Source organism: Sarcophilus harrisii, chromosome 1 (assembly GCF_902635505.1).
Source record: "Sarcophilus harrisii chromosome 1, mSarHar1.11, whole genome shotgun sequence".
Classification (NCBI taxonomy): Eukaryota; Metazoa; Chordata; class Mammalia; order Dasyuromorphia; family Dasyuridae; genus Sarcophilus; species Sarcophilus harrisii.
Genome location: NC_045426.1, coordinates 391,289,718 through 391,305,498, shown reverse-complemented (window position 1 = coordinate 391,305,498; position 15,781 = coordinate 391,289,718). Strand labels below are relative to the sequence as shown.

General features: G+C 32.5%; 1 protein-coding gene across 1 annotated transcript in view; it reads right to left on the bottom strand.

The window, feature by feature from the left end:
* The window catches only part of ADAMTS16 (ADAM metallopeptidase with thrombospondin type 1 motif 16), a 232,380-nt gene that overhangs the window by 90,936 nt on the left and 125,663 nt on the right, over positions 1-15,781 (bottom strand). Inside the window, exon 17 of the mRNA XM_031946108.1 lies at positions 14,037-14,175. Within this exon, the coding sequence (XP_031801968.1) occupies positions 14,037-14,175 (139 nt within the window). The remainder of the gene's footprint in view (positions 1-14,036; positions 14,176-15,781) is intronic.

The window sequence follows — 15,781 nt, the reverse complement described above, 5'->3', positions numbered from 1 at the left end:
AACAGTATTGCTGTGAGGTCTGTCACTTGTAGATCAGATGTGAGAAGAGAAGCAAAGGCTAAAGATATGCAAAACATAATGGTATCTTGTAATTGAATTCACTAAATCAATCCTCTCTTCTCTATTGATTTTGTATAAAATTGTTTCCCATACATGCCAAACTAATTGTTTGATTAAAGATATCTAGTGAAAGTGATATAAAAATTTTGAGCATTAGGCTGAATAAACTTTGATCTAACTAGATCAGAGAGAAACTCAAGAAAGATATAGCAAAAATGAAAATTGGGTTTTCATATTTAAATGAAAATGATGTCAACATTTTCCCTTTCAATTCAGGAATCTGAAAAAAGTATTAGTATAAATCATTTATAATTATATATCAGAAATGAAAGTCTAAATACATGATATTTAGATTTCCTTTACATTAAAGTTTTTTCCCTCATTTCAGAGGGCGAGGGTAGAGAAGGGAATGAGCATGCACAATATTTTATTGACTGAAAGTTAATTTCATTAATTGATTTCTACCTTAAAATGTTTCTAGTGTACATATTTTGGTAATACAACACATTATTTTTTGGCATTTTAATTTCTTTATTGTAAGAAAGATAATTTTTTTTAAAGAGTCAATAGCAAAAACTGTTTTAAAGTGATGTTCCATCAAAGTGAAACTGCTTTTACAATTCTTTTTTAAACTTATTTTCTTATTGTAGCTTTTTATTTACAAGACATACGCATGAATAATTTTTCAGCATTGACCCTTGCAAAACTTTCTGTTCTTACTTTTCCCCTCCTTTCCCCCATCCCCTCCCCTAGATGGCAGGTAGATCAATACATGTTAAATATACAACACATTATTTTTGAATCATTAAAAATGAAATTCTTTAGCTTAATTAATTTTTGGAATTTGACAAAATACAGCTGAGAGTAGAACTAATTGTAGTTTTTTTGTAAATTTAATAGTAACTTCACAGATGAACTACACTATATTTCTCTCAAAAATTGCCAGTAAATCATTAAAATCCCATAGTTTAAGACTCTATAAACAATAACTTCTGATAATCTTCATAATTTAATAACCATTATAATGATATTTTTAAGTCCAGGAAAAATAAAATATCTCAAAAAAGAAAATGATCATAAATAATATTCAGAAAGTGATTGATATAATTTAAAATGGTGACAACTTTAATAAGTGTTCCAAATGTGTATCATTATAGTAACTCCAATCAGAATTGAGAAAAAAACAATTTTCACAATTAGATTAAAAAAAAGATATTTTCACCCTCATGTGAGATAACCTCCTATTTTACCTATTATTAAATTTAGGATTTTGAAATGTTATTTAAAATTTAGGATATTGAAATTCATTATATTATAGTATTACATGATCAAAGGAAGAGAGTAAGTTCAGGTTAAAATTAGTCCCTCTGAATAATTATCTTGTTTTCCATTCCTCCCTGTCCTTTTGACTTCATCTTACCAAATTTTTTTTTTTTCTATTTTGCTTTTGTATTGCAGCATCTAGAACAGTGCTTGACATAAAATAGGTGCTTAATAAATGCTAGCTAATTGATTGGTTGATAAAGATAATCTGACTCTCTCATACAATGTTGCATACAGTTCTTCTAGTAAGTAAATTTAAAAGCCTTATTGTTGCATTAAAGTAGGAATAATTAACCCATCTGACTTGGTAGTTATTGAGAAAAATGACTTACAAACTAAATGTAGATCGACACCCTTCTAATATTATCATCAAATAAACAAACAAAAAATAATCCCTAGGTTCATTAAGAACTATAGAAATACAATAATTATTGCTGAGCATTATAGGATTCAGTATGCTAAGAGTAAATTAGTAGCAACATAAAATTAATAGGTTTTTTTAACGACCTCGGAATATTTGACACATTGCAGGGGATGATTTAAATAAAAAAAAAAATTCAACAGAAGAAAGTTTGATAGACTGAAAAGAATACTATATCTAAACTCTTTTGGCCTTCTCTTTTTAAGGCTGTTTTGATATTATTAATTTTTTTATAAATAATCATTGATTTGATGAATTGATTAAGTGATTGATTTACTTTTGTCTTTTAACTTTTTTTTGAGGGGGAGGAGAGGAAAAGTAGGAAGTGCTTATATTATTTGAATAGGTTGGGTTGGAATTTCACACTGTGAATTTCACACACACTTTCCACACTGTGTCTTCTCATTATTAGCTTTTATTCTAAGTTGATATATATTTTTTTGATTTTTACTAAATTCCTTTAATGATTAGTGGGCTGGTTCTGAACTGACTGCCTCTATCCCTTTATTCCTTAAATGTGTTGACAGAAAATTTTCCACAAGTGACTACCATATCCTTGACTTTGTAACTAACTTTTTTTTTTTGAGGGGTGCTCATGACAGGGCTAGTATGGCAGCATCTTACTATGATTAAAACACAAGATATGGCAAAAAACATAACTAATGACATGTGACAAAAAGAGGAGTTAAGCTGATCCCTTTTCATGGACAAATGGATGGCCCAAATAATACAATAGTTTTCCCTCAATTTTGCAGAACACAAGAAAAATCACCAATACTATAAGAAAAATCTTTAACGGTAAAGACAAGAACTACACAATGTATGGTTTTTTATCTGCATTGATGGAGAGTTTTCTCTACATTTCTGTAGTGATGAAGTCATCAAAGAGAGAACTTGGTGGATAGTAGCAATGCTTTATGTATTTTTTTCCCTTTTGATTCATGTCATACTTCAAAAACACTAAGACTAGGAAAATGCATGTTTTTTTTTTATTAAACTTGACCAAATAATGACCTAATGTTAAGACCACAATTAACTTCCTCCCAACTTTTTGTAATATTTGTTTCATTGACTTATTGTCTATAATTCAGGAACAAGATGAAAGAAATTATATTGGGATCTGAACATTTAGGTCTTGAGTTCAGATTTAGAATCTGCCACTTTGACATATGTAAACTTGTCTAAGACATTTAGTTTCCTTATCTGTGAAATGAGTTGAGGCAGGGAGATCTTGATAATTATTAAGGTTTCTTCTAGTTCTAAATTTATAGTTTTAAGAGAAAGGAACAAGAGGATAAAAGGAAAGAATGGGAGAAGAGTTTGAGAGGATTACAGGTAGAGAGATAAAAGTACACACAATTTCATTTTTCTTTGTTTTTGTTTTGTTTTGTTTTTGCTAAGTCAATTGGGCTTAAGTGACTTGCCCAGGGTCACACAGCTAGGGAGTGTTAAGTGTTTGAGGTCAAATTTGAATTCAGGTTCTCCTGACTTCAAGAATGGGACTCTATCCACTGCACCACCTAGCTGCCCCTTCAATTTTATTTTTCTATGCTAAAGATAGTCAAAAGATAGTCAAAGCTACATAGTTCTGTCCTAGATTTCTTCCTGAAAATATATTTTTTAAAAATTTCACTTCACATTAGTACTACTAGAGTTTGCATGTTCTTATATTGAAATTTAGTCCACTTTCCCATCTGTTTACCTTCATTAAAAAATTTCTAACATTAATTTAGTTGCCTGCATTTACTTGTTCTGCTATTTGGGAAACAATAATAATCTCTATTCCTCCTAGAAAGTTTTTAATATCTGAGTTATAATTCAAGCTAGCACCCAAATCCTAAAACTTTGGTTTTTTTTTTTTTTTTTAGTGTCTAACAGAATGAAGATTTTTAAAATATTTCAAGCATGTGTAAAGTGTGATTTTTCAGATTATGGCATTGTTTCTTCTAACTTCCAGTCCTTTCTGGATCCTTCTCTTCATTGCATCTGTCTAGTATCTATTTATCTATATACATATATGTGTGTGTGTATCTATTACAAATATATATATATACACTATAATATATATGTATATATTATATGTAATACAAATTTATGGTAACACCTCCAGAAACAGTTAGATGGCACATTAGTTGCAGTGCTGGATTTAGAGTTGGGAAGTGCTGTTTCTGAATCTTGTCCACCTATGTGACTGTTAGCATGTCAATTAACACTTTCAACCTCAATTTTCTCCTGTCTAAAAACAGGATTAAAAATGTCACCTATCTCACAGGCTTTTGAAGATTAAATGATATAATATGTTAAAGTTTTGTTCATTATATAAATGTTAGTTATTGTTATTATTCATCAACTGAGCCCTCACTCTTCCTTATTACCCTATCATACTCTCTAGAATTACTGTTCTAAATCTTGTCCTCTCCACTCCAGACTAAGCTACCCCTCTCCCAACTTTTGTAGGAGAGGTTTTCCACTCCTTTTTAAAGGAGAAAACAATCTTCCTAAGCCATAGGTGTTATCTTTTTACTCCTTTGCTCAAAAAATAAACCCCCAAAAGCAAACCAAAACCTGAAATTTAGTTCAAATTTATCTTTCAAAACATTTCATATTACTTCACTTCATAAATTCTATCATCTGATCAAATTGGTCTATCCTCACCTCTGATAATTTTTAATTTCTTGTACGGTTCAGTTCTGATGCCACCTCCTCTATAAAAGAACTTCTAATTTTCCTAGTTCTTAGAGACAGAGGGCTTTTGAGAGCTACTGTTAAATTTTAGTGTGATAAAGTCTTTAAAAATGAATATTGAAAACTATCTTTATATGTATTTGGAAAAACAAAAGACTATTGAAAAAATATATATAAGAATATATACTTAAGTTAGTTATGAATTAAAGTTTTGGTTATTAAAAAATGTCTTCCCAATTTACATATAACATGATCATGAGGAAGTCTGAGAAGAGATAAATAAAAATAAGCTAAGAAAATGTAAATAAATAAATAAATTTGAGTGTATTTACTTTGAAATCAGCAACCACTATAAATCAGAATTAAATTGTTTTCTTGGTTGTTTTGACTTAAGAAAGCATACATGAGATTAAATTTAAAATTTTGTTTCCTTGCTGTTTTTTTTCTTCTTTTCTAGAGACACTAATTTTCAAACATTTATCATCCCATTCCTGAATCATGCTTGTTTGAGCTGAAAATGACTTAAGTAGAAGGCAAAGGCATCATGCTGAAGGCCTGGTGATTGCCGGCTAATAAGTGGCATTTATGTTATACTTTAACATTTGTAAAATGCTTTTATATCAATTCTCTCATCAGTGCCTCTCAATATCATGCTTTTACCCATTTGTGAGTTTGGGAACTCTTTCTTTGCATATTGATTGCTTAGCATAGTACACAGTAGGTTGTTAATAAATGCTTACTGAACTTGAAAACTAATGCTATGAAAAGAAATTAAATCATATTAATATTATGTAATGAGATTCTATTTTATAATTTGGGGATAAAATAAATAATGCTCTGTTTTTAGATAATGGGAAAATTGGCTTTACCTGTTCATATTGTCTTGTTTTTCTCATGGTTGTGAGAGTGGAAAAATTGCCAAGAGATTAGGCAGGAATGTGAATGAAATACCCAAATGTCCCAGCAGTAATTAGGAGGCCTCCTGCTTTACTAAGAGTAAGTCTGGGGTTGTGGAACAGGCAAATGAGTTCAATACAGAAAACTCAGATGGACATAATTCTGAATCAATTGGGAATGTTCTGGACAAGAAAGATACCATTTTCCTTTGGGGGCCATAATGAGTAAACTACACATGGGGTATTGGCTCCCAGCCCATAAATAAAAAAATGTTGGCCATGGTTTCAGTCAGGAAAAAAATTTAGAAAATTAAGACAGATGAACAAGTTGAGGACTATTGCATTAGGTTATGTAACATTCTTTTCACCATATTTCTAATAACTTCCCACCATATAACATTCCAATTTACTTATTCCATACAATAGTCCTAATTTATATTTACTTTGCTTAAACACTAGTGTGATCTAGTTCATTGTGTAAAAGAAGGAAATGCATGAAATTCAAGCAACAAGTCACTATGGTAAAGAAAAAAGGGAGAGGAAAGAGGCAACTCGGAATTCAGAGAGCCACAGATGGTCTCAGTATCTGAGTTGGGATTTCCAGATCAGTAGGGTTTAGAAAGTAGTGAAGAGAAAAAGTACATCCAAAAATAAGGTCTCCCCCAGATCATTTATAAGGAAGATCTGGCAGTCTAGAGAAGTGAGTACACATCAGCAAATCTCAAAGCCAAGAGACAGAACCTTCATAGCCTAAAATCTCATGAGCTACATTTATCACCAGTTGGGTCCTTCATGGGCCAAATGCAATGAAGTTTCAGTATTGAAGTACACATAATAAATGCTAGAACATAGGTTCTTGTCAAAGATGATATTAATAAAACTCTGATGTATTATTGCTCTTATGGTAAAAGAGAGTGCTTTGAGATTTTTAAATTGAAATATTTCCCCCAATTCCCATAGCAGCCACAGAATAAATGCTCATGTAGCCTGAGACAGGCACTTAGAAAGGGAAGGTGTCTAATGGGCAACCATGAGTCTACTGTTTAGGTAATCAATACATAATCTCTCTGGATTTTTCCACAGACATCTGAGTAGTTATACATGTCACTCCTTTATTTGGCTGCTATGTGAAACAAATGATGTCCTGGCTGAGGTCCATGTCTGTCTTAGACCTATTAAACAAAGGTGACCACTGATCCTGAGAACTCCTTTGCTACATCGAGAAAGAGAAAAGATGTGTCCTTGGCTACTTTCTTTCCTCTCCTCTTTTTCTTTCTTTCCCTCTTCTCAAACAGTTGATTAAGGAGTGAAAATGAAGTCAATGTTTATCAATCTCAGAGATGAACTACTTCAGGGCTATCCACAGAAACTAAATATGTACAAATTTTAGTTAACTGCTTTAGTATCCTTATTGTTCTTCTCCTGTACCCCCAAATCCATATCTTTTTTTTTGCCTTTTTATTTCAGGATATATAAACATTAACTTTACAGCATTAACAATTCCAAACCTTTGTTCAATTTTTTCACCTCCCCCCCACCCCTCCCTAAATGGCAGGATGACCAGTAGATTTAAATATATTAAAAATATAATTAGATACCAATAATATACATAAAAAACATTATTTCTTAAAAAGAATCCTCTGAATTATTGTACAATTAGCATGAAGGAAATCAAAAATGCAGGTGTGCATAAATAAGGGATTAGAATTCAATGAATGGTTTTAGTCATCTCCCAGGTTCTTTTCTGGGTATACGTTCAGTTCATTCTGCTCCATTAGAAATGATTTGGTTGATCTTGTTGCTGAGGATGGCCTGATCCATAGAACTGGTCATCATCTAGTATTGTTGGGAAATTAATGATCTCCTGGTCCTGCTCATTTCACTCAGCATCAGTTTTTGGGAGTCTCCAGGCCCAAATCATCCTGTTGGTCTTTCACAGCATAATTTCCATAATACATATACCAAATTTTTCACATTCTCAACTGATGGACCCAACCATTCAGTTTCAGTTTCTACCACTACAAAAGGGCTGCCACAAACATTGGACATACAGGTCCCTTTCCTTCTTTAAATCTCTTTGGGATATAATCCCAGTAGTAACACTGCTGGATCAAAGGGGTATGCACAAGTTTGTAACTTTTTGAGCATAGTTCAAACTACTCTCCAAAATTTGGTTTACAACTCCACCAACAATGAATCAATTCCCATTTTCCCATCCCCTCAACACTCATCTTTTTTTTCCTGTCATCTTGCCAATTAAGGTGTGAAATTATCTTAGAGCTGTCTTTTTTTTCTCTGATTAATAACATTAGCATCTTTTCTATGACTAGAAATGTTTAATTTCTTCATCTGAAATTGTCTGTTCATATCCTTTGACCATTTTTCAATTGGAGAATGGCGTTTTTTATAAATTAGAGTTAATTCTCTCTTATTTTAAAATGAGGCCTTTATCAAGAACCTTTGACTGTAAAATATTTTCCCAGTTTTTCTTCCCTTCAATCTTTCTGCATTGTTTTGTTTGTACAAAACTTTTCAGTTTTTATAATCGAAATTTTTCTATTTTGTGATCAGTAATGATCTTAGTTCTCTTTGCTGACCTTCCCTTAAGGGAGGGTAAACTATCCTATGTTCCTCAATTTTTAATGACTTCATTCTTTATGCCTAGGTCAGAACCCATTTTGACCTTACGGGTTGCGTTAAGTATGGATCAATCTAGTTTCCATATTGTTTCAATTTTCCAAATTTTATCAAACAGTATTCTTTCCCCAAAAGCTGGGATCTTTGGGTTTGTCAAAGACTAGGTTGCTATTTTGTTGACTGTTTTATCCTGAACCTAATCTATTCCACTGATCAACTAATCTTTCCTTAGCCAATCCAAAAGTTTGGTAATGCTGCTCTATAATTTTTTAGATCCGGTGCTTTAACCCATCATTTTGATTTTTTTTTTCTTAATTCCTTAAATTTTATTTTGTTTTTCCATATGAACTTTGTTGTTATTTTTTCTAGGTCATTAAAAATAGTTTTTTTAAAGGGTCTGATTGGTATGTGCTAAATAAATGATTAGTTTGGTAATATTGTCATCTTTATTATATTTCTCGCCTATCAAGGCATTTAATATTTTCAATTGGTTAGATCAGACTTAATTTGTGGAAAAGTGGTTTAATTTTGCTCATAAAGTTTCTGATTTTCCATTGGCGATGATTCCAAATATTTTTATATTTCAGTAGTTACTTTAAATGGAATTTCTCTTTTAACTCTATGTTGGATTTTTTTAGTGATATAAAGAATGCTGATGACTTATGTGGTTTTATTTTATAACCAACTTTGCTAAAGTTGTGGATTATTTCTAATAACTTTTAGAAATCTTGGGGTTCTTTAAGTATACCATCATGTCATCGGCAAATGATAATTTGGTTCCTCATTTATTCTTATTCCTTTAATCTCTTTCTCAGCTCTTTTGCTATAGCTTTAGCTTTCTAATCAATATTAAATAGTAACGGTGATGGAATTTTTCCTCAGATCTTATTGGGAATGGTTTGGTTTGTCTCCATTTTAAATTGATTTACTGATGGTTTTAAATGATCTGCTATTATTTTAAGGAAAAGTCCATTTATTCCTATATTAAGTGTTTTTAATAGGAATGGATGTTGGTTTTATCAAAATTTTTCTGCATCTATTGGATGATCATTGGTTTTTGTTAATTTGGTTATTTGGCCAATTTATGATTTTTCCTAATTTGAACCCTCATTCCTGGTATAAATCCTACTTGATCATGAGTGTATTTCTTGGGATGATTTTCAGTCTTTTGCTAATATTTATTTAAATTTTACCAATTCATTAAAATTGATCTATAATTTTTCTTTCTCTGTTTTCAATACCTGGTTTAGGTATCATACCATGTCTTTGTCATGAAAGATTTGGTAAGGACTCCTTCATTTCCCTATTTTATCAAATAATTTTATATAGCATTGGGAAATTGTTCTTTAAATGTTTGGTAAAATTAAAAATCCACTGGTCCGGGGATTTTTTCTTAGGGGTTGTTTAATTGCCTGTTCTATTTCTTTTCTGAAATGGGACTATTCAAACAATTTACTTCTTCCTCTTTGTCTGGAAGTCTGTATTTTTTGGGGCATCCATTTCACTTGGGTTATCAAATTTATTGGCATAAAGTTGGAAAATAACTCCTTATTATTTCTCAATTTCCTCTTCATTGGTGGAAAGTTCTCCTTTTCATTTTAAGATACTAATTTCATTTTCCTCCCTCCTTTTCTAATCAGATTTACCAAAGGCATCTATTTTTTGGCTTTTTCATAGAACCAACTCTTAGTTTTATTAATTAGTTCAATGGTTTTTTCTTTCAATATTTTAATTTCTCCCTTTTAATTTTAAAAATTTAATTTTTGATTGGGGTTTTTTAATTTGGTCTTTTTTAGTTTTTTTTAGTTCAAGAATTCATTAATCTTTTTTTCTGTTTATTCAAGTAAGCCTCTAAGGATATAAAATTCCCTCTTATTACCCCTTTGGCCATACAAATTTTGTTGATGTCTCATTTGTCATTATCTTATGAAATTATTAATTGTATCATAATTTGCTCTTACCCAATCATTTTAAGATTTTTTTATTTCCAATTACTTTTGGTCTATTCCCTCCTAACTTTTTTTGAATGTAGTTTTTTATTGCATCATGTCGAAAAGAAAATTTACTATTTCTGCTTTCTTGCATTTAATTTTGGGTCTTTATGTCCTAATTATGGTCAATTTTTAATAGGTTCCATGAACTGCTGGGAAAGTATATTTTCTATCTCCATTCAATTTTCTCCAAGATCCAACAACTTTTTTTCTAATATTTTATTTACTTCTTTAATTTCTTTCTTATTTGTTTTGTGGTTTGATTTGTCTAATTCTGAGTCAAGGTTAGGATCTCCACTATTCAGTTTTGTTGTCTATTTCTTCTTCAACTCTCTTAACTTCTCCTTTAGGAAGTTGGTGCCATACCACTTGGTGCATATATTTTAATATTGATATTGCTTCGTTGTTTTGCTACCCTTTGCAGGATATTACCTTCCTTATCTCTTTTTAGATCAATTTTTTACTTTTTGTTGATCTGAGATAAGGATGGCTTTTTTTTTGCTTCACCCGAGCATAATAGTTTGCTCCCTTTTACTTTTTCCATATCATCCCTCTTTAAATGTGTTTCTTGAAACAACATATTGTGGGTTCTGACTTTTGATCCAGTCTGCTTCTGCCTCCTCTTTTGGGGGTTCATCCCATTTAATTTCGGTTAGAATTACTAATCTGATTTCCCTGCCATCCCTTAACCCCAGATTGTGCTTTCTTTTCTTGCCTCCCCCCACCCTCTTTCCCCAAACTTATGAACCCCTCTTGTTCCACGTCTTATCCTTTTATAATCCTCCCTCCCCCTTTGGTCTTTCCCCCTTCCCCATTACTCTTTTTTCTTTTCCCTTTTCCTCTCCCCGTTTTTTGGGGGAGAGGGAATTTTCTCTAAATCAAATGTCAATTATTTTTTCTTTGAGCCAACTCTGTGAGGAGTAAGATTCACCCAAATTTCCTCCCCTCTCTAAATTCCTCGATATGATAAGTTTCCTTAGCCTCTTTGTGGGATGTGGTTTCCCTCTTTTTCCCTCCTTCCCACCTTTTCTGCCATCATCCCTTTTTTCCTTCTACTTCCCTTTTTTATTTATATCAGGACAATAATTAACATTATTCTTTTTGTATATCCACAACGAAATCAATTCTCAAAGGTATTTTTACCTTTTCTGCATCTCTTGGTTTATTCTTGGAATCAAATTTTTTGTTTAGTTCGGTTTTTTCTTCGAAAGAAATGGAATTCATTTGTTTCATTAAATGTCATCTTCTTCCCTGGAAAAAAGTCCAATATGGGTGGTTTATTCTTGCTGCATCTCAGGTTCTTGTGCCTTTGGATATCATTTCAGGCCCCTTCTTTCCTTTAATGTGAGGCAGGATCTTGGGTATCCTTATTTGGCACCTCGGTATTTAAATTTTTTTTGGCTGCTTAAAATTTTTCCTTTCATGTTCTGAAATTTGGACAATACTCCGGGGTTTTATTTTAGGGTTTCTTTCGGGGTGTTGATAATTCTTTCAATGCCTATTTTACCTTCTGATTCTATTACATCTGGGCAGTTCTCTTTGTGATTTCTTTAAAAAATAGTATCTGGGCTCTTTTTTCATCTAGTTTTTCAAAAGTCAATAATCCTCAGTTATCTCTCCTAATCTATTTTCCAAGTCTTCGTTTTTCAAGTAGATAATTCGTGGTTTTTCAGTTTGTCATTTTTTTTTTTGCTTGACTGATTCTTGCTTCTCAATGAATATTAGTTTCAATTTTTCAGTTCAATTTTTAAAAAATTATTTTCTTCAATAGCTTTTTTACTTCTTTCTGTATATGTCAATTGGTTTTTAAATTTTGTTTTGGTCTGTAATTTTTTCCATTTCACTAATTTTTTTTAGTGAATTATTTTTTTTTTCAATTCCCAGATCTTACTTTCTTACTTGTTCTTTTCTTTTTCAATTCAGGATCCTACTTTCTTGAAGGTTCTTTTCTTTTCAATTACAAATCCTACTTTGTGGGAATTCTTTATTTTTCAATTATATTTCAGGAAGTTTTGCTCTCTTTAAGGCTTTCTTTCCTTTCCCCATTTATCTTCTAACTCTCTTTTGGACTTTTAATGGTCTCTTCTGAGAAAACATTATGTAAGGAGGACAGTCTGATGCATTTTTTTGGGGGTCTCTTCAGGTTTGCTGACCTCTCTTTTTCTGCTAGAAGCTGTCATTTTCTTTTTCATCTTTTTATTCATGTTTTAAACCTTTAGGGTGGTTCTACAAGGGGTTACCAGCTTCCTCTCAGAGCAGGGAAAGGCGTAAACCGATTTCCCTCAAGGTATTGTTCTGGTGGGTTTTCCCTTCCCCAACAGGAAATTTTCAGCACTGGCCGAGGCTATCAAACTGTAGTAGGGTGAGTGGATTTCGTTCCCCTAGGCTAGGACAAAGGGGTAAAAGTGTCCTGCCCCAGGCAGCCTCTTGTGGGACTGTGGTTTAAGTGATCGACCGCAACCCCAAAACTCTGAGCGTCTCTCCTGATGCAAATCGGCCCTGGAAAAATTATGGCCCCAAGCCGGCTCCCCACTGCGAATTGGAGGCTAACCGGGCTTGTCTTCCTGCTGTGCAGGATCCCAGCTCCCCAAGGAAAACCGTACTGGGTTGGGGTATGCTTGTTGAGATCTGTGCCTTCACCCCTTGGTTTGAGACCTCTCGGTAATTTCTCTCCCAGTCTGTCCCGATCTCCCCCCGCCCCGGAACCAACCTTTTTGGCAGGACCAGATTTTCTTGACCCAGGTTGTTCTCCCTTCTTATCTTTTAAATTTTGGATCAAGACTATTTTGGGGCTCGATATAATATTGATAAAGAGGGTAAGAGAAGAGCTTAGAAAGTCGCGTGTGTCTTCTCTGCCATCTTGGCTCCGCCCCCCTCCCAAATCATATCTACCCTCTAATATCCAATTAGTTGTCAGGTACCAAAATTAAGGTATTACTGAGAGAGACAGGATGAGGTATAGCGAAGATATGTATAACTAAATATAACTCTACCTGTTTCCAAAAAGCAAGTCAGTGACTACTAGATTATTTATTTCTGAGTATTATTTACCATATGTCTATTTTTCTTTTTTCATTCTTTAAAAAGATTGCACATGATAATTAAATAATTAAATGGTTTCACAGAATAAGTACAAACTACTATATTTTTATGATAGATTTTTCATTAATTTTATGAGAGCAGAATCCTAGACATTTAACAACTTCTAAGTAATAATACTTAGGTCAAATTAATAACATAACTCAGGGTTTCAAAAAAAGATTCAGAGTTTGTTAATTTAGACTTGGGAAGATAACATACATTTCAAAACTTATTAAATTCACAGAGATTAACTTTGCCTTATCTTTGTGAAATGGGACAAAATAAGTGTATAGGTTCTTCCCAACTTTAATATGATGAGTTTCTACAATTGCAGAGTCAAGAAATGTCTCCTTCCTCTCCCTGCCTTTTTTTGTTTACTTCTTAAACTCTGATAGATGGATTAAATTTTTTTCTATGAAGTTTCTATTTAAAGAACTTTCCTTGAAGATCACAAAGTATTTAAATAATTATCCACTAATCCCATATTATAACAGAATATTCTAAAGCAGAAAAAGGTATCTGATGAACACAGGCATGACACACCTATTTTTCCAGGATGATTATGCATTATGCATGCTGCTGTAGTGTATATACCAATTAAACTGATTGACATAGTCTTCCTCATATATGATTTTTCAGCCTGTTCACAGAGTGATGGCTGGAATATTCTCCCCTCACTCTAGCTATTAAAATCTAGCTTGTGAAGGGTTCAGGTACAACCAAAGCCTTTCCTGAGACTTCTTATTTGTAAGTAGTGTCTTTCCATGAGATTATTTTGTATTTATTTTTCATAACTCATAGATGCTGTCCTCCATAGAAAGTGAACTTTAAGGTTGACACTAATTTATTTTTGTCATTTTATTCTTAAGTACCTGGTATAAGACCTGGCACATAATCAGTTCTCAATAAATGCATGCACTTATATAGTCATTACTGAATTACCTCCACCACAAGTAGCTGAACATTCAGAACGGATGATGGCCCAAGTATAGTTGTGCTTTGACCCAGGCTTCCTCTCATTTTCCAATTTAGGGATAGAATATTCCCAGCTAATTCCTGGGTTCTGACCTTGAAACAGAAGCTAAAACAGCAGCAGTAACAAGAAAACAAAGAAAGAAAGAAGTAAATTAATTCAGATAAATTAAACATATGCCACATAATTTAAAAACAAAATACAAAAAATACCCTCCATGATGACATTGCTTAAGATAAATAAAAATAATATTCTCCCAATCAAAACAGTATTAGTTACTTAAACAAGAATCCTTAACCCTTCAAACTAGACCTGCCAATTTTAGTAAAGAACACATTTCATTCTATAATTTTTATCATTTAGGGTTTGTCACCCTATCATCTCCCCCCAAAAAAAGAAAAAAAAAACTTAAAAAACCAAAGTATCTTTAATACGGTTATTTCTCCATTTCCTTTAGCATTCCTTTCCTGCCTCATTAAGACTTTATTCAAAATCTTACACCTGCAGTGATAGGCAAATATAACTGAATTGTCTCTTTCTCCTGAGATGCCCAATGACTCTGAATACCTATATATTCACAAACAACAATGAGATAAAAACAGAAGTTCTAAGGAGAGGAAAGCAAATGCAGGAATGATGTGCCTTATTTAGTCATGCTTAGAATTGTGTTTATTCCTGGGGAAGAGAGGAGATCATTAGATAACATTTAAACTGAATATCATAGGTAGTCTCTACCCATATTTCCTTAGCCTTTAAAATTTTATAGCCTTCTTGAAATGAATATTCCACAGATTCTTATCCAGAGAAGTCTGGCTTACTGGAAGCTTCTTCAGAATCTAGCATTCAGTTTCCTGCTTCTGGAACTCTATTATGTTTCATATGACCACCTCCATCTTCCTTCCTAATATGCCACATTCTTTTCTTTTTCAAAAGTGCTGTTCAAGGTCTACTACCTCCAAAGGGCTTTACTTTTATCAGATTATCCATCCTCTGGTCCTGCCAGGATAATTCCTGCTTCCTTGATTTCCTCAATGTACTTTTGAAATAACTCATTTATTATACATAGTTATGTTGACTGTATCCTTATTTGCCTCATCTCCCATACTAGATTGGGGGAATTTATACCTTGTTAGAAAAAAAATATTTAGTAGAATGATTTTTTTCTTGTACAGCATGACAAATATGGAAATATGTTTAGTAGAATTTAACATGTTTAACCCATAATGGATTGTTTGCTGTCTTGAGGAGGATGGGAGAGGAAGGGGGAAAATTTGGGATGCAAAATTTTGCAAAGATGAATATTGAAAACTATCTTTGCATGTATTGGAAAATAAAATACAATTCAAAAACCAAATAAAACAAAACAAAACAAAAAAATGAGAGACAAACAACCCTAAATGCTAGGCAGGTATATACCTTCAGAGAAATCTATAAACTTTATAGTTGATGATTTTATCTCTACAAATTTGAGAGTTTATGCATAGAAGATTAATGCATTGAGGTGAAGGTAAAAGAAGAAGGAAACAAAATTAATGTAACCTTTGGAAAATACTATAGACTGCCTGGCCAGGTTAAGGCTTTCCAAATATAGAGTATCAACTAATACAGAGGTAAGAAAGAGGAGTAAGTGGGGACTTCTCAGGCTATCTGGACATCTGTTTCAAGTCTCACACTATCAAGGCAAAGCACCTGATAAATTCTTGAATTACATTGT